The sequence below is a fragment of the Xenopus tropicalis genome, chromosome 9 (assembly GCF_000004195.4).
Source record: "Xenopus tropicalis strain Nigerian chromosome 9, UCB_Xtro_10.0, whole genome shotgun sequence".
Classification (NCBI taxonomy): Eukaryota; Metazoa; Chordata; class Amphibia; order Anura; family Pipidae; genus Xenopus; species Xenopus tropicalis.
The window spans coordinates 54130704-54156595 of NC_030685.2; the positions used below are offsets into that span (position 1 = coordinate 54130704).

Sequence of the window (25892 nt, forward strand, 5' to 3'; positions counted from 1 at the left end):
TTAGATTTGAACAGTCACCTACAAATTAGAAATCAAAAGCAAAGATCTTGCTATGGGCAACATCACCAGTGATCTTTATCTCCAATCTTAGTAAACACGCCCCATGATCCTTATTTACATATTCCACAACACTGTGATTATACATTATTCAAATCAGTTGCTTGCTTCCCCAGTGGAAGTAGAATCCCCTTCACAATCACACACTATGGTCAACTATCAGTAGCCAATAAACCAGCCTATGTATTGAAAGCAGTGTCCTAGAGCTGCAATAACCAATCCTGTGCTACCATGTTGGATAGCAGCTATAGTAATTACTGGCAAGTTGATATTGCATGAGAAACTTCCTAGTCTGCTCCCAACTTGGAACGTTCATATCTACAGTAGAATCACTTAATAAAGACTGTTATTTTTATTGTAGGATTTCTATACAGCCTTGCACAACTGACTAGGCATCCACTGCTAGACAGCTGCAGCTGACTGCAACCATTCGTTTCTCCGTCTCTTCTCCTTAAATTAACCCGCCTAGCTCCGCCTCTTCCCTTTGTTTGGTCATGTGATCATTCCTATTGCAGAACATCGTGTGACCATTCAGGTCTCGGCACAATCACCCTTTCCATACACTCACATAAACCACGTGTCAATCGCCACGGAGCCGCTTTGTACTTCCGCCTTCAGAAATCGATTGGTCAGGCCTGGGAGGGGTTGTGGCGGATGGCCGATTGAACCTGTAGCTCAGTGAGAGGGGAAGGGATACATGTTGCAAAGGCAGGATGTTGGACTTTGCAATATTTGCAATAACTTTTCTACTGATACTGGTGGGAGCAGTTCTGTACCTTTACCCGGTAAGAGAAGCTTCGTTCTGAGTCGGAAGGGTGTAGAACATGACAAGTGAAAGCCACCTTGGAAGTTTTGTAGTGAAATGCAATAAAGGCTACCCGAGGGGGTGGTATTTATTGGTGATCATAGCAGCAAATTCGATGGGGGTGTGTACCACTGGAAAATACAGGGGTGCTTAGTGTGTAAAGGGATATGTTGAAATAAAACCTTTATATAATGGTGTGATTTTAAGAGTGAAAATATACATACTTTATAATGTAGGTTTATTTTGTTTTCTTACAGCTACACATCTTTTCATGATAAACAACAAATATATTGTCTATTAAAGTTAAAGCTTATTTCATGTACCAGTACTGTAGTGACCACAGATAAACTCCTGCCATTGGTCCTTAGCTAAGCCTGTCAAGGCACGCTGGGTCTTGTAGTTAATGGGGATGTCAATTCAAAATGTATTCATTTTTTTCTTTTGCAAATTGTAAGTAAAATATGTTAAAACTACTTGTTATAATTGGAATTGCAAGCATTGTCTGTCCTTTGCTACTGCCTTCTCAGTTTGCCATACTGCAGAAACAATGTAGTCTCCTCCAGCCAAGACTCCAGTTCTCACATGCTTTGCAAACTCTTGGGATTCTCCTTCTTAGATGTCAGTCTCAGAACAAGGTATTGTGGGAATTAAAGCCTTGGCAGGAGGCAAGAGGTCCAACAATAATAAAAAGCATCAAGCAGGGGTGAGATCCCTGTCTCGCATATCCCAGTCATCTCTGATTGCAGGGGAACAGAATTATAGTCATAGGTACTTGTTCCTAACCTTCTCATAAATTATATCCCAAAGCTAATCTCATGCTGTCAGACTTGTTGTTCTATTTCATTTGGTAACATTTGTCTTAATTTTATTGTTAACCCACCAACTTTCATAAAACTTTAAAAGTGTGTGGGTTTGTATAAATCTGGGTTAGCAGTATTTTGAGTATGTGTGCATGTGAGACATACATGCTTCTTGCTCCCTCTCCTTTGAAATCTCACCAACCTCTAAGGGATACCGGCATGTATTCAATAACTATGCCAGTGTCCTCGCATGAACCTGTTAGCCTGGGGAAGGCATAAACATCTGCACCACTTAAAATTAGTCAGTTGCAGGTACTGACTCATCCAACTATGGAAGCCCTGGAATTACCATCATGTCCAGGCCGACAGTAGTTTTAGTGTTTCCAAGCGGCTATGTGTGCACTTGTGTCCTATTCATCAGAGCAGGCTGGACAGGGACTCAACACTATTACTTACAAGGGTAACGTGGGCTGATATTTGAGTTGATGTAGTACCACAAATAAAGGTTTCTTATTTGTTATAGAGTGGGCAATTCTTAACAGCTTTTCAATTGGACTTTTTTTTATTTTGTATAGTTTTTGAATTTTTTGCCTTCTTCTGAATTCCAGCTTTCAAATGAGGGTCACTGAAACTGGCAGCCAAAAACAGTTTCTTTTTATTACTTACCTTTCTATTCAGGCCCTCTCCGATTCATATTTGTCTCTTATTCACACCTCTTTCTGACTGCTAGGCATCCTGATAGGTGCTGAAATTCCAGACTGGAGAGTTGAACATGAAGCTAAATAATTAAAAAATACCTAATAATAAAAAGGCCAATTGCAAATTGTCTCAGAGTAGCAATATTTACAGTAGGGATGCAACAAGTCCAGGATCGGTTTGAGATTCAGCCTTTTTTAGCAGGATTCGACCGAATCCATGTGCCTTTCCAAACCAAATCCTTAAAATCACATAAACATGTAAATGGAAATTTTTCAGTGCGCAGTTCTCTTTGACCCCACTGTAGCCTTATTTGCATATGCAAATTAAGATTTGGATCAGTACGATCAGACGATTCCTTGACAAGGGATTCAGGGTTCAGTCAGATCCCAAAATAGTGGATTCGGTGCATCCCTAATTTACAGCATAATAAAAAATTTTTTTTTTTGTAACTTACATTTTTTATTAAGCATAATAAAAATGTTAATGTGAGCAACCCCTTTTAAGTTTCCTTCTTGACCTAAAAACAAAATGTAGTTTTGCTAAAACAGCAGTCATCTGGAGGCAAGAAATATTAAAATGAATGGCACACTAGCTATTTTGGTCAACACAGCTCCCTTAGGGTCAGTCAATTCCAAACTTCTTGGAGCCATCATTTCTTAGAGAAGTAAGCCATTAATGGCAATCCAGAGCAAGTGCTGTCACAAAATGCTCATATCTGTGTGTGTTTTTGTTATAATTGCTCCAGTAATGCAGCATATGTAATGATTCACACACATGAGACCATTGTTACACTGTCTATGCAGACTGCTCCTTTTCAACTAATTTTTTTCATTGTTAACAGCAACTTTTTTGCTATGACATGAAAGTGAATATCTTTTTTTAATTTTAAGTCTTCCAGGCAGGCATGTGGCATTCCTGGTCTTGCTCCAACAGAGGAGAAGTAAGTAAAACTGTTTCTTATTTGATATTTCACTTTCCAATGATGATAAAGGGTTTGTTTAATTTTCTAGTGAAAGTTTAAGGCTGGTTACAGAAGAACATCAATATTTAAATACTTCAAGTGGTGCATTCAGTGCAATTGAATATATCATCAATATATTCTCATCATTAAATATTTTTTTTTTTATTATGTCTTTGACTTGCATAATGATTCTGTGGCAACTGGAAAAAACATTGATTTTTTTTTAATAACTTTGTCAGAGATGGAAATCTACAGGACATAGTGAACAGTGGAAGCTTACATGAGTTCCTGGTTAATCTACATGAGAGATTTGGCCCTGTTGCTTCTTTCTGGTTTGGACGACGACTTGTTGTGAGTTTAGGATCGCTTGACCTGTTAAAGCAACACATCAACCCAAATAAGACTTGTGAGTTTCACAGCCTTTCCAAATGGCACCTTTCACTTGTTTGAATTTTTTCACTATATGATGTGCAGTCAACTTCATAGTGAGATCAGTCACATTTTGACAATAGATAATGTCATGTTACACTTAATGTCATGTTAAACTTAACGCTGCCCTGTATGCTTTAGGGATAAACCCTGTAGAAATCTAGTAAATCTCAAAGAAAGGTGCAGGAATAGTTTTTAGAGCATGGTGTTAATTATTAAATGTGCTTAAAATTAGCATTTACCAATGGGACAGGTGCCAGATCTCTACAAAGAAAGCTATGTTACCCTATCGAAATGCAAATGATTAACTTAAATAACCTTATTATCAGAGGACACTGTTGCCTTATGCGGTTGCCCTTTTGCCTAAACAATGTCTGGGAGGCCACCAGAATTTGTAAGCATTAAGAAATCAATTCCTTTTTTTTATTTCTTTTCCTTTCAGCTGATCCATTTCAGATGATGCTAAAATCCCTATTGGGGTATCAGTCTGGTGTTATTGGGGAAGCAGCTGAGAGTCATGTGCAGAAAAAGCTGTTTGAGAATGGCATCATCAAGGCCCTACATAGCAACTTCAGTGTTGTAATAAAGGTGCTAACTTTTTGTCTTCATGTGATCAATACATAAAATTGATTAATGTAGCTGGCATAATCATTTTATTTGATCTTCCATTCACTGCCTACCCTTTAGTAGGCAGTGAATGGCAGTATGACCCTGTTTTCTGTGGTAGACATACTCGTAATTTGGATCTCCATACCTTAAAGGAGACATATTGGATAAATGGGGAGCAACGCTAATTTTGTAGGCAATTATGAATAATATCCGGTGCTGGTTTCACTTTGTGCTAAAAATAAATTCTCTCTGTAAAAATGGCCCCTTTATTGGAGCTCCCTATAGATCCTCTCACTTCTCCCTCCAGTGTGAAATGGAGAGTGGGCGTGTCCTAACGGTCCCTGCCAGAAGCACAGTAGGAGGGGGAGAGCCAATCACAGCCCTGCACTCACACAAGCACAGAGAGGCTTCAGTTCCCTATCAGGTCAGCCTAGCTGCTGATTGGTTCCTATCCTACAGTGCAGGGTACGGAGGGCCGCCGGCTCCCCAGCTCATCCAGAGAATTCAGCCAGCAGGAAGTGGCACAGATGGGCGGGGCTAGTGGGGGTTTTGTGGAATTTCTCAATAAATCAGTCAGAAACACAACTTTTTAAGCACAATCCTTCTATATCTAGAGGAGTATAATTCCCTGGTACATTCATCATTTTTATAGGATATGTCTCCTTTAAAGGAAAACTATACCCTGAAGTTAAAAAAAAAAACAAAAAAAACATTTCACTGATCAAGCCTAGACTCAGTGATGTGGTCCTCTCCCAGTGGGTCTGCATAGACCCCCTCAAAGGATCAGATCAAACCATCTGGCTCTATACCAGAGTGGCCAAATAATCTGCTCAAACTAGTAGGGCTTTGGGTGTTGAGCTATCTGACATGTACTCATTCTTTTCTTTTCTAAGCTCTCTGAGGAGTTGTTAGCAAAGTGGCTTACTTACCCCCAATCACAGCATGTCCCTCTGTGCCAACATATGCTTGGGTTTGCCATGAAGTCTGTTACCCAAACAGCTATGGGCAGCAGCTTTGACGATGATCAGGAAGTGATCCATTTCCGCAGAAACCATGATGCTGTAAGTAGTTCTTCTGGCAAAAAAGTCTTATTTTGCTGCAGTACTGTGCAGTGCAATTTTATAATTGTTAACCTGCAGAAACAGTCATAAGGTGGTTAATATACTGAAGCTATAATTTGAACAATGGTATTGATACTTATTACAGCAGTATAAAATGAGCTTAAATCAATTAAGCAGAAAGGGAGGCTTGTAAAGATTTACGAAACTATGGCTATCAAGCCATAAAACCAAAAGACTTTATTGCACTCTTCAGGCACAAGTAGAGCAAGAATTTTCAGAAATCAGGGCATGGTTTATATTTACTGAAATGCACATGATAGGCAGTAGCTATGAGTGTAGAATAGCAAAATTTAATATAGCCAAACTGAAGAATACCAAATATTTTAAGCAAAGGCACTGACATTTTTTAATCATTATACAGAATATGTTTTCAAGGGTGTTCAGAGCAAACACATTTTCATTATTAAAACCAGTACCAACAGGTAAAAGTTGCTTCTTTACATCAATATAAGTAAGAAAATGTCTAGCATATTTACACATAAATATAAAACAGTTTTGCCCGTATTGGGAGCCCAGATGACTGAAATGGTCATCAAAGGCCTCATATGTTGGTCTGAAGAATCTCTAGTTGAAGGGATAAGGTGGTGGGAGTGTATGACATTTACATATCTAGGTTTCAGGTTTAGTTTATTTAATTATGAACTAATGAATTCAATCAATGAGTTTTTTTTCTGTGGGATGGTGCTCCTTTTTCTAAAAAAAGAAAAAAAAATGCACCGTCATAAGGGTAAAAAACTAACAAAGAACCATGCTGAGATCTTGTTTTCAGGCCTCCCTTACTTGGCCTTTCACATGAACAGTAGAGTTTTGTTTTCTGATTTTACTCTACTGTGCAAGTATAATTCAGCTCAATGGATGCCTGGGAAGGATAATTATAAAATTTTGGTGCTGGTTTAGTTCATATGCATCTGATGGTTTTACTCTTTTGTTACCACCATGGCCATATTAAATAATTATATTTGATCTTATATAGCAAAACTGTGATTTTATTTATTTTGTAAACTTTTTAAGCATTGCCCACATTACTATCTCATTTGTATTACTATTATTTTATTTAATGTGGTTAATTTATGCTTTTAATTTCAGATTTGGTCAGAGATTGGAAAGGGGTTTCTGGATGGGTCTATAGAAAGAAGTCCCAACAGGAAAAAGCTGTATGAAGATGGTGAGTGACATTTATTTTGTATGGCATGCATTATCCAGAAAGTTCTAAATTACAGGAAGGCCAACTCCCATAAAGTCTATTTTAATCAAATAATTTAATTTTTAAAAATGATTTCCCCTTTTCTCTGTAATAATGAAACAGAATATTGGTGTCTAAACAACCTTACTGAATTTATTTAATGTTTAAATGATTTTTTAGCCTTAGACTTAAGACTTAGTACGGAAAGATCCCTTATACGGAAAATTACAGGTCCCAAGTATTCCAGATTAAAAATCCATTGATAAAGGGTTTTATGAAAGAGGATAAATATTGAGTGTGTGGCTTTGTTAGAGACTGTCTGTACAGGTATGGGATTTCTTACAGATATCAGGAAGCCCATTATCCAGAATCTCTAAATTTAAGGAAAGGCCATCTCCCATAGAGTCCATAAGGTTAATTTGAATTAACCTTATGTGAATTAGGGCAGAGTAAGAGTACATAAATGCTTGCCTAGTTTTCTTACTAAACCTTAAATGGAAACACAAACTCTCTCGGATTAACTAACCTTAAAATGCAATTTGTTCTATCTGTAAGAGTTGCTTTTGACATGAACTAATATACACAGATACATAATATACAGAGGAAGAAATAACTGAAAAGGGTGGGGGATACTGGTAGAAGCAAAATCACATGAAAGTAAGTAAAAATAATGATACAGTAGGGACCTCTCTGAACCTAAAATTGCCACTTACATCAAATGAAAATGATTTTCAACACACAGTATGGTACAGTATTAGAATGGTTTGCATTTTAAATATTGTTTAAAATCCTCTATTTATTTTGTGGTTTACAAGAGGTGCATCTTTCTGTTACATGTCTCCCCTTTTCTCTAGTAAGGTGTAATCATTCACCTCCCAGAAGCTACTCATCTAAAAGTAAATCTGCCCCCATTAGAAATAAAATGCATGTTCATAAAATGTGTTTATTTTGGCATGTCTATTAATAAATACACTCTAACTATAGAATGCTTAAAGCTTAAATGGTATGAACGCATCTTTATATAGTTTACGAAAATGAAACAGATCATCTAATGACAAAATTATAACCACTTCTGTAGGAGCACCACATCACAGTCTTCTTTCATTTCCTTCTCTGTAGCCCTGGGCCCAGTGTGCAAAAGCAGTAAAAGGGAAAAGCCAGATTTTTGCTTCTAAGTTTGGCTTTACAGTCTATTGCACATGCACACTTGTAGAAACTATCTAAAAACAACAAGATGTGGATGGTGTGCTGCTCCTACAGTAGTTTTCGGTTAATAGGAGCATTGACACGATTATAATTACTTGGGGGGCTCCTAACCTTCTAATCACCACCCCAAGTGATTACTCCTTGCCTTCACCTTTAAGTAAACTGTTTTTTTGTGATTTAATTACATTATATAACAACTGCTGTCTCAAATTATGTCACTAGGTGGCAGTGTTTTGGAATTATCTGCTGTGTTAAAGGAGTAGTTTACTTTAAAATAAAATATTCATGTTATGCAGTGTAGTCAAAGTTTTTTTTAAGACATTTTGCAGCTGAACTTAAATTTAATTATTTTTTTTTTTTTTTTTTTTTTTTGCAGCTGTCCAATTTAGAATTGTAATGTTATCTGCTTTCTAGGGCCCCACTTACACTAGCAACCAGGAAGTGGTTTGAAAGTAACAATTCAAGATAAATAGGAAGATAAATAATAAAAATTAGCAGACATAAGGTGGCAGCCTCACATAGAAAACTTTTTTTTTTTTGGTTGCCAGGTTCAATACAAAAAAGGGGGTTGTTAAAAACATAAGACCACCATTTATGGGAAGGGTATGGGGTGCTGCAGCCACATGGCAGTTATGCCATTCGTCCTGCAGAACAATGCCCAGGTCAGGAGAAACTTTTTCCCAAGAAATGCTACCATGCAGGGGAGGTGCTACTAAATAGTTTGGACCACCATATGGGGTTTACCTTGACACAGTAGGGTGTCTTGTCAGTGATAATAACTTTGGTACTAAAAACCCCTGTTTTTGAAAATACATGTACTTGCATATATACTGATTTTTGGATGCCAGGGTCAATGACCCCAAGCAGCCAGATATAATTTTAAAATGCAAGGTGAATAAAGGCAGGAGGAAAAGGATAATAATTGAAAAACTGTACAAATTAACATTTGCTAAATATCGGATATCCTATACCATGATTAAAATTAACTGTCCTTTTAAACTGCATGCTAGAAAAGGAAGAATATCAGTATGGAACTTACCCTTCTCTGAATTTGCTGCAAAATTATCTGGTGTTAAAGTGACAAATTTCCGCACATAGAGGGTGAATGTACAGTGCAAGGTCAGTGGGCAGTAAAATTATAGTGTTAAGTGGATTCAAATGTCATGCTTGACTTTCTACACCACTTCTAGATTAAAATTATTTTTACAGATTCTAAGAAATATCTTATTTGCAGATGCTAGACAGGCAGAAATATTCTGTAAATGTATAATAATAGTTTGTAATAAATATACATTTTTTTTTAAATAACTTTTTAAAGTTACTGCCACTGGATTGATTGTAAAACTTAAGAATAACAGTTTCTTTTCAATTGGCCTAAAGCTTTGATGGAGATGGAAACCGTTCTGAAGAAAGCCATAAAGGAGCGTAAGGTAAAGAACCCAGGGAGGCATGTGTTTGTGGACTCTTTACTGCAAGGGAATCTGAGTGACAAGCAAGTAAGTGTATATTTACCCTTATACTTTTTATTACACACATTAGAACTGGTAATCTATTGTTTCTCCTACACATATGTAACTTAATCCCAAGCCAGTCTTAGGGCTGTGACAGACGGGGTTGATTAGTCGTCACGCAACAAATCTCCCTTGTCGCGGGCGACTAATACTCCTCGAAATGCCATCCCACCGACTAGAATGTAAATCGCCGGTGGGATGGCATACGTTGTGCCACGATTTGCCAAAGTCGCGGAAGTTGCCTTGAGAGGAAACTTCCGCGACTTTGGCAAATGGCCGCGCCGCTTTCGGGGAGATTAGTCGCCCGCGACAAGGGAGATTTGTTGCGCGACGACTAATCTCCCCGTCTGTCACAGTCCTAAGTCTGGCTTGGGACTCATCCAGTATTTCTTGATAGTATTTGTTTAAGTATAAGTAGCAAGGATTCAGCTGTTTTTTAGAAAGAATATCATTCAAAAATGTTTGCATTAGATCAGAGCCCATGTCTTCATAAACTGTGTAATGGGGAAAAAAATCACTTTTGCACATATTAGCTCATTTGCTCATACTTTAATAGGCACATTTGCAGTTTGGACCTAATTCAGAATTGACCAAAACATTTCTAGAGAATCTGGTAACATTCCTAGTTAGAAACTAGAGGTTATTGAGTACTGAGAAACTTTGATTGCTTGTATTGCCAGCGAAAGAAGTGGAATTCTAAACCAGGCCCCCCAAAGTCATAAGGGATGTTGTATGGCAGTTACGTTACTGATTACTGTGCTTCCTCAGTCAAAAAAGTTGCTCTGTTTACCACAGGGTTCAAGCTGTCTTTTTTTTTTTGGTAGGCTGCATAAGACATTGGCTATAAAACTCCACTGATACTTTTGGTTACACTAGGGAAAATTAGAAGCCTAAAGAAGTCAGTAATATCTTTTTAAAATTATAATGAAAAATAGTCTAGATCATTTGGGAAACTATCTTATTTATCCTGCAACTTTGTGAATTGGTATAGGTATGATTATTTTCCTTTAATGTACACTACAAACATGCCTAAATAAATATACATCTTATTAAGAAAACTTTTTTGGCGTATGTCATAAAGTACAACATTTTCTAGCCAAAATCTTTGGGTGTCTTTAAATGGCATTTGATATGTGATTTTAATTGTAAGTTTTCTCTTTTATTCCTTGGTTTTCCATATTTCTGGTGATTATTTTGATTTACACTAATAATTATAACTGTAGAATTCCTCTTGAAACCTGACAAAGTTTTATTTTGTAGGTCCTTGAAGACAGCATGATCTTTTCCCTAGCAGGATGCGTGATTACTGCTAACTGTAAGTGCCATTCTTTTTATTTACTGTGAACTTTTATCTTTACGGGTTCTACTTAACATCAGCTTTAGTTGCAGATATCGTGGTGAGTTTCTTTAATTGTACATCAGGATTTGCAGCAAAAATAGGAACCACTTTCTCTGTCCAGTTAGATAGGAAAGAACATATCATAGAGTACAATTTATGCTTATGATAATGTACTATTACAAGTGTGTAGATATAATATTTTTTGCCCACTCATAAAAATAATGCATTCTAAAAATATAAAAAGAAACCTCTATTGTACTATAACTATCATTTCTGTTCCATAAGACTAATTTCCCATAATTCCTTGCTTGTTTCAACGAGTCTCCTTCTTTGCAGCTCTATTAATTACATAACTTGCAAAGCAGTGTGGGAAATGGAGTCTTGCTTGCAGGAGCTGACTATGATGACTAGGGCGGGGGCGGGGGGGGGGGGACACACTGAGAATCTCTGTACTGTATGTCTAGCAAAGAAATTTTCACAAGCACACCCGGGCCTCTTTTATTGTGATCCCACCTGGTGCACGGACCTTGAGGAGACGGCGCTCCCCCAGCAAGACAGAAAGGAATAGGTACCAGCACACAAAGTGATGCCAGTGGGGGACAAAGCCCTCGTGTTTATTAAGGCACGCAACCACAGGGTTGTAGGTGCCTCTTCTTTTAACTCTGGCCCTGATCCTAGCTTGGGATTTTGAAGGGGACAGGGGAAGCGGCAGCAGAAGAGGCTGCAGTTTGTGGCTAGACGCACAGATATTCTCAGTGCACCCCCCCCCCCCCCCCCGAGGGGTTTGAGAACTGTAAAGCAGGGACTTTGGGGGAGGGGCCAGGGAAGAATGAGATTTGTCAAGGGAGGGGTTTAGTACGGGAGGGGCGAGTGACACTTCAGGATTGCCTAGGGTGCCCTTTTGCTTTCAATAGCAATTACATTTAAAGTTAAAATTTTTAATAATTGTACAAATGTTTCTTAGAATAATAATTGTTTTTATTATGCAACATTTTGTATGTGGGTTCACAAGACTTTTTAAATGATATGGCTGTTCCTATGATGCTGCAGGTAAGTATCTAGTGTTCTTAAACAAGCTTAAACATGCACCTGTTCTATTTTACAGTATGCACATGGGCTATCTATTTTTTGACTACCTCAGAGGAGGTTCAAGACAAGCTGTACAAAGAGGTGACCCGAGTTATTGGGAAGGGCCCAATAACAATGGATAAATTAGAGCAGCTAAGGTTGGTGTAATTTTTTGTTGTTGTTGTAAATAATAAAGTGCCCCCCTCCTCTGAGTAAGATAATAAGAGACTTATATGATCATCCTAATTATTGGTCTTTTGTATGGCAGCTACTGCCGGCAGATATTGTGTGAAACTGTACGTACAGCCAGCCTGACACCTATTTCTGCACGACTGCAGGAGCTGGAAGGAAGGGTCGACCAGCACATCATTCCAAAGGAGGTAAGAGGTGCATCAAAAAGTAATCCTTACTATATCCCTTTTCCTATAGCATTGAAAGGCTGGCAGTTATAGGTAACAGCTCTGCTTTTGGGCAATGACATGTCACCTGTGCAGGTAACAAAGTGTTGAGAAATACCTTTGACATTGTACCCTTACTAGATTCCTATCTGACAAAAAGCACCTCTGTCAGTGCATAATCTGTTTATTAAGGTGGCCATACACATTCAGATTTTAGTCATGCAATGATTTAAACTAACATTCAGACTGAAATTGTAGGATAAAGCCCTAAAAATAACAAATTGAAGGATATTCTGTAGGTCCCCCAAGGATATCGTCAGATACACAAGACATGCACAGATTTAACATTACAAGACTTAAATTTCCTAACCTGTCCGATCGACTTAACAACCAGCCTTTATGGTACAAAAAATTAAGATGATAATTCTGAGCCCACACATGTTCTAAAAATTGTATTGGTGCGTGTATGGCTATCTTAAGTACTGCTTTCTTCCTTTAAATTTAGAAGGGCATTACCAAGTCATTTAAAGGTATGTTTTTTTTTTTTTTATATGATCATATACATTTAAATAGGGGTTTTATAACATGTGCTTAAGCTTCCCTCCAAAAATTGTTGTTTTTTTTAGAATTGTAGATCAACTTCGAACTCCCCCCACTTATTTCTCCATTCTGTGCCCCCTTTTTACCTGGGCCAACACAATGTCTGCACCCCCTATACCTATAGTTACGCACTGCATCTACTGCTTAGGACAACGGTACACAGGACAATTTCTGGCATTCCTTAATTGCAGCAGGGATCCTGCTGAAATTGCCCTTTATCAATTTAGCACACTTGGATTTTGCAGTTTTAATCCACCCAACTTTGCAGAAGAGCCCAAGCTCATTTGGATTGTGAATATACAGTATCACATGTGCAGCAATTTTTGGACCATTCCAGGACATTCATTCCTTGTTTGTGTTGTCTGTGTGCTTCAGATAGATAAAGGTGAAGGTATTTAACTTAGCTTTTAACAAAGTCAAAAAAAGCACCTCAACACAGTAGTTGCTGTTCTACATCAATTTAACTTTAAGAACTCAGGCCATATAGTTTTACCTTGTTTCATCAGACTAAAATACATATAACAAATATTTATGTGAGATTGTGTTCAGTTTACAAGGGACCCTTTGGAAACCTTCTGGATTATGTTTTTTATTGCCATTTTTGAGTAAGGTCCTCATGTTTTTAATGTTTCAGTGGTGCCATATTTTCTGTTGTTACATTTTGACCATGATTATCTCTGCACTATGCAATCAAGACACCTTAAAAGAAAACCTACAGAATCTCAGCCAGGGAGCAAAAAATAGAAGATTAAGGGTGCTTAAAAATAAGATTAATTAATACAAAAAATGAAGCTTGACCCAGACAGCATTTTTAATTTCTGGCTGCCAGAGCCAGGATAGGAAGAAAAGTTCAATCTATAACACAAAAAAATTAAAGTAAAGGTGAACATCTCCTTTTATAATACATGAAATATACCCTCTGTTTTTACACATTTGTGTTGTACGTCTCATTCTTGTTTTATATTGCTAATCTTAAACACTTTACTCTTATTCTAGACTCTTGTGCTATATGCCCTTGGTGTTGTGCTTCAGGATAACACAGCTTGGCCATTAGCCTACAGGTAAGATCTCGATCTCCAAAATAAATATCCAAAGCGTTTTGCTTCAACATTTCAGCATTTTAAGTTTGTCCAAAATCAGCTGATCTGTCAGGTTTAAAAATCACTTTAGGGCGAGGAACACATTGGCTCATTGATGTGGTCCCCACCCCAACAGCCTACATCCCATCAATGTAATATCGGATCAGTCTGATATCACCCACCTCAAGGTGGGCATATCAGGAAAGGTCCACTCATTTGCCGACCTTGCCAAAAGAGCAAATCTTTCAGAACCTTTTAAGAGCTAAACCTACTTCTCTGGTTTGTACTGGGATTCCAAAGGCATTCTAAGGCACTCCAGGATCCAATGGTCATGATTAAAAAAAGCAAAGTGTTTGAGGCAAGGCACCCAGACCAACCTTATAAAGTGGTGAGCATGGTTCTTTGAACAATCTACTTTTGAATTGGTTTTAATAAGTAAAATACAAGGACTCTTAATAGTGGTTGGAGCAGAACTATGTGTATATGTATGTATGTATGTATGTATGTATGTATGTGTATATATATATACCAAAATTATTTCACAACTGGCACACCCTATATACAAAAATCACAACTTTATTGTGAACACATTGCACAGAAGCAGTCCAACGTTTTGGTCAGCCTTCAAAAAGGTCCAATTGAGGACCGAAACATTGGACTGCTTCTGTGCAATGTGTTCACAATAAAGTTCTTATTTTTTTATAAAGGGTGTGCCAGTCGTGAAATAATTTTGGTGTGCATTTAATTTGGCTGTGCGCCCCATAAGTAATTATTTTTGGCATTAGAGTGCGGACACTTTAAAGGAACAGTAACATCAAAAAATGAAATTGTTTTAAAGTCATTATATCATAATGTATAGATGCCCTGCACTGTTAAAAGTTGTGTATTTGGTTCAGGAACACTACTATAGTTAATATAAATAAGTTGCTCTATAGCCATGGGTGCAGCCATTCAAGATGGAAAAAGGAGAAAAGGCACAGGTTACATAGCAGATAACAGATAAAACCCCATTATATTCTACAGAGCTTATCTGTTATCTGATAAGTAACCTGTGCCTTTTCTCCCTTGAATGGCTGCCCCCATGGCTACACAACAGCTTTGTTTATATAAACCACAGTAGTCTTTCAGTCAAACACACCATTTTTACCAGTATAGGGCACAGTACATTATATTGTAATTACTTTTATACACTTTCATTTTTTGGTGTTACTGTTCCTTTAAGGTCTGTGCCTCAGTAATCATTTAACATACACTAAGCCCCTGTGTGACTATGCTGGGTTTTTGGAATTTGGCAATTGTGGGAGGACTGCAATGAAGTAAATGATACTCCACTGAGGATAATTAAAATCAATGAGATATCCTTCATAGCCCAGACCAGCAGATCCTTAAAGGAGAACTATACCCCCAGGTGCTAAAAGTCCCCTTAACTATTGCTGCCTAGACCCCCCTCACCTCTCCCTTATCGCAAGTTTAAACGCTGTCGCTATCGCTAACCTCTAGATAAAAACTCAGAGTAGTGCAGTATCGTACCTGGCCTACATCTTCTTACCAACTGAAGACTCTTTGGGTCTCGCTGCCAACACGGACCCTGCTTGCACATGCGCAGTTGAATCCGATTTCCTGCTACCTCCAACTGAGCATGTGCAAGCAGGTTCGTATCAGCGGAGAGACCTGAAGTGTCTTCAGTTGGTAAGAAGAGGTACGCTGCTGCACTACTGCATTATTAGCTAGGGGTTAGCGATAGGGACAGCGTTTAAACTTCGGAACTATGCGATAAGGGAGAGGCGAGGGGGGTCTAGGCAGTGTTAGTTAAGGGGGCTTTTAGTGTCCGGGGGTACAGTTGTCCTTTCAGGGTAATGGAACATGTGCTACCATGGGGACAGATCTCATAAAAATGCCTTTCCCTTCCCTAACATTTGGATCATGGCATGTAGAACACATTACATGCAGTGACCCAACTTAATCATAGGAAAATGCAGCATAGCTGTATGAGCTATAAGCAAACACACAAAGATTTCTCTGTCTTTCCTATGCTTTCTCTCTGTCAAACATAGTTTTCTTTCATTATGGTCACACCACTAGTGATCAGGATGTGTTCCCACCTATTGGGTTAATAGGTGGGAGTTATTGAAGGAGAAGATTTGATTGCACTTTTAAGGAATAGCCCTAGGGGTTAATCTGTAAATATTCCTGGTTGTAAGTAACTCTTCTAACACTTCAGGCTCTGAAGGCTGCCAGTGGTACACTACAACTTGTTATTGTGAATTGTTGATGTCTGCACTGCTTTTATTTCTGTTCTTCAGACTGGGCACTGCTAGTAGATAATAAAGAATGGAAGACAGAAGGTAGGGGCCAAGTCAAGTTCAGACTGCTATTCCCATTTCTGCTAGCATCAGCCCAAAACAGGCCCATTTTGCCATCACAAACAAAAATAACTGTGCATAGACAAGGGGCTGATTCTGATGTAGCTAATTTGCATGATAAGTCTTGCGCTGCAGCTTTGTCTGACCCATTTTGCATATAGGCATTATTTATTCCTGTGGCTGCTACTCTGCTCTTTCGCTCATCAGTTGGCCTCACTTATCATTCAAAATCAATATAACTTTGTGTTCTTTGGATGTTAAACACATATTACATCTTACTTGTGTGGTCCACAAATGTTCACTGGAATTCTCCATATTAAGGACACAATTTCCTGCAAGTTTCTTCCCTCGTTTTCTTTCTCTCATTAATCCTGAAAAGACTGTGCTGCAGTGCTCCACATTTTACTGTCAGTTAACCTTTTTAACATGCTCTAAACATCCATCACTTCAGGAAAGTCTAGAATTACAGTATTTACAGTAATGTTTCTGTCCTAGCTTATATTTTTAAACAACAAAAAAATCAGTTGTTACAGAAATAAAATTGCTATTTGCATGCTATTTTTTTGTGGGTGGGGTCCCTTGTTTGTCCCTTGTGATGGGTAATGCCCTTGATCTGCAATACTCTACTCCCACCCTGTGCATGTGTTGTCTTGTCATTATGACCCCTCCCTCATTACATAACAGAGGTGTAACAATACGCTGCCAGGCCCCCTACAAAAATATTTGGTGGGACCCGGCACACACCAAAGCATACCCGCCCACCCCCTCACTGTCGGCAGGGGGGCACAGAATTGAGTGTGTGCACGTGTCTCCCCGCAGCAGGCCCACCAACCTCTACAGCAACTTGACATTCTTTTGTGTGCACATTTTAAACCCATGTGCAAAAATTCTTTGTTTGCACCACAATTTGTTGTATGTGGCAGCCTTTAAAATATATGTGTGTGCACAGGTTAGAAGGAACTTTCGTGCCAGGAGAACACTACCTGCCTTCATGCATTAATGCAGATGGTAAAATGTCACTAAAAAGAATAAGGGGGCATTTATCAACATTCAACTAAACTGCTTTCCATAAAATCACAAATGTCTAGTCATTTATTAAAAGATCTGAATTGAAAAAGCACAAACATAAAAAAAAAAATCCAGAAACCCCTAAAACCACAAAGCAAAGAAAGATCTTCCAGATGTAAAAAGGACACCTGCCATTGACTTCTCCATGATCTCAACAACTTTTAGATGGCGTATTCCTTTTGGATTTGTTGTGGTTTTCTCACATAATAAATTGCAAAAAAAAATGTGTTATTTTGTGTGACAATATCATATTTTTAAAGGAGAACTAAGTAAGCTTTATCAGAAAGGTCTATGTAAATACAGCCATAAGCACTCACAGAAATGCTGCCTTGAGTCCTCTATCAAAAGAAAAAAGATTTCTTGTCTCTTTTTTTCCCTGTGCCAGAGTCTGCTCTCTCCCCTCTCCTGCTCCACCCTCCCTCAAGAATGCTAAGAACTCCCTCCCTGTGTGATCTGAGCCAATCAGCAGGAAGCTTTCTCATAGTCTTACAAACTGGGCATGTACAAGGGTGTTGGTGCAGGAGCATGGCATTATGGGAATTTTCATTTTCCTATGAGGCTTTTGATCATTTGAACGGGAGAAATATGGGGAGACTTAAGTGCACTATTGAGAGAACTGAAGATATGCTTAGAAATTTTCTATAAAACCAAGTATTTAGCTTGCAGCCTGGAGCAGTATAATAATTGTTAGTGTGCCCATGTGTAATTTGACTTGTATGGCTGTTGCAGTTAAATAATTTTATCTGTTTGTTATGCTTTGTTTTTTTTTTTTTCAGATTTGATCCGGATAGATTTAATGATGAAACTGCAAAACAGAGCCTCACTTTACTTGGTTTTTCAGGAAGTCAAGAATGCCCTGAGTTAAGGTAGTATGCCTCAAACATTGATCTTATTGGATTCCACCTTCAAAAAGATTAACTTCATTAATTCATATGGCCATGTGAATTACAGCTAAACAAATGTACTCATAAAACTATCACACCAAAGATATCCATCCAAGGACCAATTTACTTAGGGTCCAGTTGTCTGACTGAAAGAGGGAATAGTCTGCAGACTGGCTCAGCCCATGGTACTGCGAAGTGATCCCCCTTAAAACATCTAGGTTGGCCATTTATTACAGTGCTGATGGGAGGCAGTGGGAGAAAATTTAATCTAAACAGATGAAGTTTCAAGAGTCTGTTGAAACAATACAATGTTTAAGCAATAGTAGTAAAACTCATGCATTGGTTTTTAGGTGCATGAAAGGGCCGAGAAAAGATCAGTGAGTTTCACTGGTGATCAGAAAAAACACTGTTTAGTTTAAGAAAATGTGAATGCCTATATCTGCAATCTTCATATAGGTGTGGCAGAAATAATGCAGGATATGTATTAAAGAAGTGTGTTTCCTACCTACATGGAAAGACATTGTCAAGTGAGCAGGGGTTAAACAAACTTTTCCCATACTTTTGAAAGGAAGCTTATTAAGTAGAGATGAACTTTTAACCACTTCAGCTCTACCTGAAAGCACAAATGTGGTAAGAAAGCTGCATGAGCCTTAACAGGTTCCCTTAGGGCAGCAATTGTGACAGGAACTCAGTAAACCATAAAATGCCACTTCAGAGCCATATAATATTAATTAACCTGTAGCAACCAATAAGATATTTGCTTTTAAACAGGTGACCAATAAATTCTGTCTGCTGATTAGTTGCAGTAGGGTTTTTGCAATGTACAGTACCAAGCCTTATGGCATAGGCATCAACACAGATTTATAAAAGATTTGCTAAAGTGAAGTACAAGATGCTGTCTTACTACACATAAATCAAATCAGTAAAGGTTATATTCAGTAAAAGCTATACTAAAACTGACCCATGCATGCATGGATGACTTTATTTGTTTTAAGGCCCACCACAAAACACTCCCCTCACTTTCCTACTGCTTTGTTTTTTTTGTGTTTTGTCACATACAGTGGTGTGAAAAACTATTTGCCCCCTTCCTGATTTCTTATTCTTTTGCATGTTTGTCACACTTAAATGTTTCTGCTCATCAAAAACCGTTAACTATTAGTCAAAGATAACATAATTGAACACAAAATGCAGTTTTTAAATGAAGGTTTACGTTATTAAGGGAGAAAAAAACTCCAAATCTACATGGCCTTGTGTGAAAAAGTGATTGCCCCCCTTGTTAAAAAATAACTTAACTGTGGTTAATCACACCTGAGTTCAATTTCTGTAGTCACCCCCAGGCCTGATTACTGCCACACCTGTTTCAATCAAGAAATCACTTAAATAGGAGCTACCTGACACAGAGAAGTAGACCAAAAGCACCTCAAAAGCTAGACATCATGCCAAGATCCAAAGAAATTCAGGAACAAATGAGAACAAAAGTAATTGAGATCTATCAGTCTGGTAAGGGTTATAAAGCCATTTCTAAAGCTTTGGGACTCCAGCGAACCACAGTGAGAGCCATTATCCACAAATGGCAAAAACATGGAACAGTGGTGAACCTTCCCAGGAGTGGCCGGCCGACCAAAATTACCCCAAGAGCGCAGAAACAACTCATCCGAGAGGCCACAAAAGACCCCAGGACAACATCTAAAGAACTGCAGGCCTCACTTGCCTCAATTAAGGTCAGTGTTTACAACTCCACCATAAGAAAGAGACTGGGCAAAAACGGCCTGCATGGCAGATTTCCAAGGGGCAAACCACTTTTAAGCAAAAAGAACATTATGGCTTGTCTCAATTTTGCTAAAAAACATCTCAATGATTGCCAAGACTTTTGGGAAAATACCTTGTGGACCGACGAGTCAAAAGTTGAACTTTTTGGAAGGTGCGTGTCCCGTTACATCTGGCGTAAAAGTAACACAGCATTTCAGAAAAAGAACATCATACCAACAGTAAAATATGGTGGTGGTAGTGTGATGGTCTGGGGTTGTTTTGCTGCTTCAGGACCTGGAAGGCTTGCTGCGATAGATGGAACCATGAATTCTACTGTCTACCAAAAAATCCTGAAGGAGAATGTCCGGCCATCTGTTCGTCAACTCAAGCTGAAGCGATCTTGGGTGCTGCAGCAGGACAATGACCCAAAACACACCAGCAAATCCACCTCTGAATGGCTGAAGAAAAACAAAATGAAGACTTTGGAGTGGCCTAGTCAAAGTCCTGACCTGAATCCTATTGAGATGTTGTGGCATGACCTTAAAAAGGCTGTTCATGCTAGAAAACCCTCAAATAAAGCTGAATTACAACAATTCTGCAAAGATGAGTGGGCCAAAATTCCTCCAGAGCGCTGTAAAAGACTCGTTGCAAGTTATCGCAAACGCTTGATTGCAGTTATTGCTGCTAAGGGTGGCCCAACCAGTTATTAGGTTCAGGGGGCAATTACTTTTTCACACAGGGCCATGTAGGTTTGGATTTTTTTTCTCCCTAAATAATAAAAACCCTCATTTAAAAACTGCATTTTGTGTTTACTTGTGTTATCTTTGACTAATAGTTAAATGTGTTTGATGATCAGAAACATTTTGTGTGACAAACATGCAAAAGAATAAGAAATCAGGAAGGGGGCAAATCGTTTTTCACACCACTGTACATACATACATACATCTTCTGTGGATGGATGGATTGAGTGAAAGCCACTAGTTCTTTGTGGAAGTACTGTCATTTGAAAAGCAGTTAATATGCATCACTTGTACACAGCAATTAAGGAAAGATTTGGAGATATAATTAAAGCAAATTTAATTATAGGTAGATTAAATACATGCAAATCATCCAAGATTTTAGCCATCAAAACACACACGGATACAAATCTGCAGTTTTAAATTGAAAAACTGTTTTTAATTTGCCAAATAAAAATACATTATAATTAAGTGACATTAATTTTAAAGGAGTTAGTAAAAAAAAAAAATACTAAGCTGAAGGCTTTTCGTGTTTAGCAATATGTCTTCTTCTTAAATTATTTATATATGTAATATGTCTTCTTAACTTATTTTAGTGAGTATTTTGGTAGCAATCAGTTTGCCATACAAGCGTGCTTTTTCTGGGCTATTGTCTAGAATGTGGATTTTGGTTTTGGTAGAATCATAGTTGATGTAGGATAGGCTGTTGTTTATTCCTTTGATACACTGACAAGCTGGATGACTTGAGGGTAGAGGCTGTAAGGTACCTAGACTGGAACACTTTATAGAATGTTGGCTGACATTGGGCCAGGACACTTTAACAAAGAACTTTGCTTTTTTTATAGTATGCTTGTGTTATAAGATGCTATGGGGCAATTACTTCTTGATCTGTTCTGACTATTCTTCTGGAACACAGAAAGACTGAACATGTGAATTTAATACTTCTTACTGGACTAACTCATGCAGGGCTGCACTTTTAGTATTAACCCAGTCATGGTGAGCCCAGAGGCAATACAGTTAATCAGATCTGCATATTGTTTACTTTGTATGTAAACACCTATTCTTACCTGTGCCTGGTGGGACCAGGCTGTGGAGATTGCTTACAAAATGGAATGATGAAAGTGCAATTAAAGAATCCTTTGGTAGACATTATAAGGAGTTCTAGACCAAACTGCTCCTTTTCTTCTGCTGATATTGCTTGCAGTTTAGAAATCCACAGTGAGTGTTCTAGCTGCGGACATAGTATAGTTAGAGTATCCAGATACTGTTGCCCATATAGTGTAGGGCATACCATGGTCCCCTAACCTTTAATTTGTGGCAGGTCTACATTTGTATTTTGGATTACATGTATGTTCAACAGAAAATAACACTACCCCTTCACTTGATTATGTGAGACACTCTTCTGTATGCAGTAGGAATAATGTAGTTATGTACTGTAGCTGTGTCAGGTTCGTATTGTAATTGTTATCCCTGCATAGAACAAACTCACCTCACAATTATGTAAATTAAGGGGTCTGTCATTGTAGAAGCACAGATTTATGGCTAACTAACCCACAACGCAAACCAAAAAACTAGTGGCAGCTATTATATTTAAGTAGTGCTTTAATGTGCGAATTGCGATTCATAGTATCTAAAGCTCTATTATTCTTTTTATATGGTACCACTACATTTATGCAGTGGTTTAGAGACTGTTCAACATATCTTATAATCTAATTTCTCTTTTACACACATTACACACATTAGGACAATGGTTGTTGAACGTTTCTGTTCCTGTCTTTGACCAGAGCCCCAGAGTTTTGGAACTGCTGCACTAGGGTATTAAATGAAAACCCCCTACAGCAGCGGTTCTCAACCTGGGGGTCGAACAACCCTTTCACAGGGGTCGCCTAAGACCATCGGAAAACACATATTTACAATGGTCTAAGGAATAATTTTATGGTTGGGGGTCACCACAACATGAGGAACTGTATTAAAGGGTCGCGGCTTTAGGAAGGTTGAGAACCGCTGCCCTACAGGTTGCTTAAGGCAGAAAAAAATCTGGGCCCTAGTGCTTCAAGCGCTTGGTGTTGGGTATGCAGGATGTGTGGAAAATGTTGAGCATGCACAGTGGTATGTGCACCTGCAGCCTGAAAAATTTAATAGAGAAACAAGCAAGTAAGTCAGGGTTCCACAATTTAAGTGGCATAGAGCTTCTAGCCAAAAGAAGCAGCACAGCAGTGCTCTGCCCCATGATTATTAAAATGGGGGGTCTTAAGTTGTCTGTCAATAAACATTTATTTAAAATCAACAGTAAAATGTATTAGCATCAAATGTGAACATAAAGAATTAATTGGTGATGGGCGAAATAATTTGCCAGGCATGGATTTGCAGCAAATTTCCACATTTCACTGTTGGCGGATTGTTAAACAGGCGAAAAAAATTACCTCGCAAGAAAAAAATGTCACCCACGCAAAAGAACGACGCGCACAACATTTTTTTATTTTACGTGCAACATTTTTGTCACTTCACGCATTTTTGGTGCAAATGTTGCAGCGAAACAAAACAGTTTCACCCATCACAGTGTATACGTCCACTTATGATTAATTGCCTCTATTCCCACTGGTATGAGAAATGACCCTGTGTCTTGGTTCTTGGTAATTTTCTTAGCCTGTATCTATTGACTTTAAAGGCACAGTGTGATAAACCTAACCATACTTAAAATAAATATTTAAGGATAGAAGGGCTTATTTATTAAAGAAGTGCAAAACAGCAATTCTCCTGCCATTGCTATGCCTAGCACTGCACTGTTAAATAAACCCTCTAGACTTTTGGAGTCAGTTATGTAATAGCAGGGCAGGGTGCAAAAAGAGACGCAAGTTGCCATGTATTTCATACGTTGCATATAGCAAGCACTTGTGTTCACAGGTCTCTGTGCAAGGACCTGTGGTTTCCCAATGAATAATTACTGTTTTCTATATGAGGGACAGTCTGGTGTTCTCCACATATCCCTTCATTGCAAGTTATAAGGAGCAAAGTACAACTTGTGAGAATAAAAAAAGGAACCCTAGAAGTAACACCTAGTTTGAGGGGGTGTTCATTATATGGCTTCCTGTACACATTGTGTTTCTCCACACAACTGCATTCAACTAATAATACTCTACTGTCGCCTTTGGTGCCACATACATTGGCATGCCTGATATGATGTGATTCTCACCACCATTGAGAGCAGCAAATGCATCTCCAACCTGAGGTGTGGTTTACAAAAGTGTGCTTATTCTCATCATGCTCATTGGTAAATTACACAATAGTACCATAAAATTCGGGGGAAATGCCACAATGTAGGTAAAATAAAAACAGGGCATTTTGTCTGCATTTTTGTCTTTTGCACACTGCACTTGTTTAAGTAAATCTGCTTTCTCTTTTAGGTTTGCTTACATGGTTGCAATGGTGCTCCTCAGTGTCCTTGTGAGAAAGCTACATTTACTTCCTGTAAAAGGACAAGTCATGGAGACCAAATATGAGCTGGTCACATCACCCAAGGAAGAGGCCTGGATCACTGTGTCAAAGAGAAGCTAATCCACTTTTATGCTAGAAAGGTTGCACCCATTTTGACAAAAATAACGAAATACCATTATTTCTCGGAAAAGACGTTCCTTAACTCTTTGGCTACCAGAAGCGCTTCAGAATATTACTAATTTGTTATATTTTCTAAAAGAGGCATGTGAATCACATGAGGCAAATTTGTATTAAAGACATTTAAACTTTTTGACCACTCCTTGACCAAACCCACTTAAGGTCACAGTCACAAAGTTCAGTTTCATAAAAAATCTAAAGATAAATATGTTAGCATGTTATACTTTTAAGCTGCTGTCACTGCTACTGTCACATTGATGGTACCACCAATGCAAAAGTAACTACCCATCAGCCGGAGTCTTTGGGTGGGTGAGCTACAAAAGTGGGGCATTCTTGAGCCAATAGCTGCTAAAAGCTGCCATGCACCTGCCAATGCATCAACAAATGACGTTGTCTGACAGGATTGCCTGTTTCAATGGACCCCCCAACCTGACCTACATGTCCAAACTACCTAAGCAAATCTGGACATGTATGGCTGGAATTATAGACATATATTAATTGTGGGGAAATTAAAATTTATACCCAAAACCTTCCCAAGCCTGTTTTTGAAACCAATACAGGAATATACATATTCCTTATACATTGCAAATCTTTTTATACCATCATTAAAAGCTGGCAACCATTGTTTTGTGAAACCCTACAGTGTTTCATGGCTGTATATTTTCAAATTATTTTATGGAAATTAGATTTTTACATTTTAATATTGTGATTAAGACTCATTCCTAATCTTTATTGTATAACCGCGGAGTAAACATTTTAGCCATAGATAGCTCTTTGTAAAGAGAAGGAGGAACAGCCCCATTTAGGATGTGACATCTGTTATGAATAACTATGTATGCACTTATGGGTAAGTAACTGATTGTTAAAGTTTATTTATAAACAGGGTGTTTGTAGTGTGTCCTTTGCTTACACAGGGACTCACATGTCCCTGCCATGGTGGGATTCCAATATATATAACTGCCATGTCAATAGTCTTTTATCTACCACTGTGAGCATGCTTGAATAGCTTTTCAGTAAATTTAACAATATTTTATCCAGTATATATCTTCAAATAAGAAGTTGTGATTGTCCTTGTGTGGAGTAATTGTGCATTTTATTATCACCTTTTGAAATAAACAACTCCTATCTGGAATAAAGCAATAAAACATAATTTTTATAAAGTAGTGTATTTCATACAGATGACCCATGTGATATGTTTGTTTCTTCCAGTTGCCTCACACCTTTGTTTTAACTGACCACCAAACTTTTAAATAATGCGTTGCACCAGTCTGATTTCACTAGCAGTGCAGAATAATGAATTGCCTTGCAAGGAGGTGTTTCTGCAAACAGGTATAGAAGGTAAATGATACAAAAAGATGGGAGACAAAGTAAGGTTGTAGTATTCAGCATACTGATATCTTCTGAAACTGTAGACTTTTACACAAAAATATATTTGAGCATATCTAATTTTGTTAAAATTAATTCTGTACTATACCAGGGCGTGGACCGGTGCCGGGCCACGGGCTGTGCTGAACCGGGTCACCTGGTCTCCCATTGATTTTGTATTATGGTGAGCTGTATATACTGTGCACTAGTTCCAAAGATCTAAAAATAAATTACAAAATAAAACTGTAA

The 25892-nt window shown here is 38.2% G+C and overlaps 1 protein-coding gene across 1 annotated transcript; it reads left to right on the forward strand.

The window, feature by feature from the left end:
- The first annotated feature begins 708 nt into the window (after nucleotides 1-708).
- Nucleotides 709-25892, forward strand: cyp20a1 (cytochrome P450 family 20 subfamily A member 1). The gene is made up of 13 exons (NM_001045675.1): nucleotides 709-842; nucleotides 3252-3301; nucleotides 3562-3728; nucleotides 4194-4339; nucleotides 5254-5421; nucleotides 6568-6646; nucleotides 9251-9366; nucleotides 10642-10696; nucleotides 11826-11946; nucleotides 12057-12168; nucleotides 13783-13847; nucleotides 18073-18162; nucleotides 24071-25892. Exons 1-13 carry the CDS (start codon nucleotides 771-773, stop codon nucleotides 24219-24221), a joined length of 1392 nt encoding a protein of 463 aa, NP_001039140.1. The 5' UTR covers nucleotides 709-770; the 3' UTR covers nucleotides 24222-25892.

Excerpts from the sequence above, each read along its gene's own strand:
- cyp20a1 (NM_001045675.1), top strand. The coding sequence starts at position 771 with ATGTTGGACTTTGCAATATTTGCAATAACTTTTCTACTGATACTGGTG. Across the intron at positions 843-3,251 it reads CAGTTCTGTACCTTTACCCG|TCTTCCAGGCAGGCATGTGG; the intron begins GTAAGAGAAGCT and ends TTTAATTTTAAG. Across the intron at positions 12,169-13,782 it reads AGCACATCATTCCAAAGGAG|ACTCTTGTGCTATATGCCCT; the intron begins GTAAGAGGTGCA and ends CTCTTATTCTAG.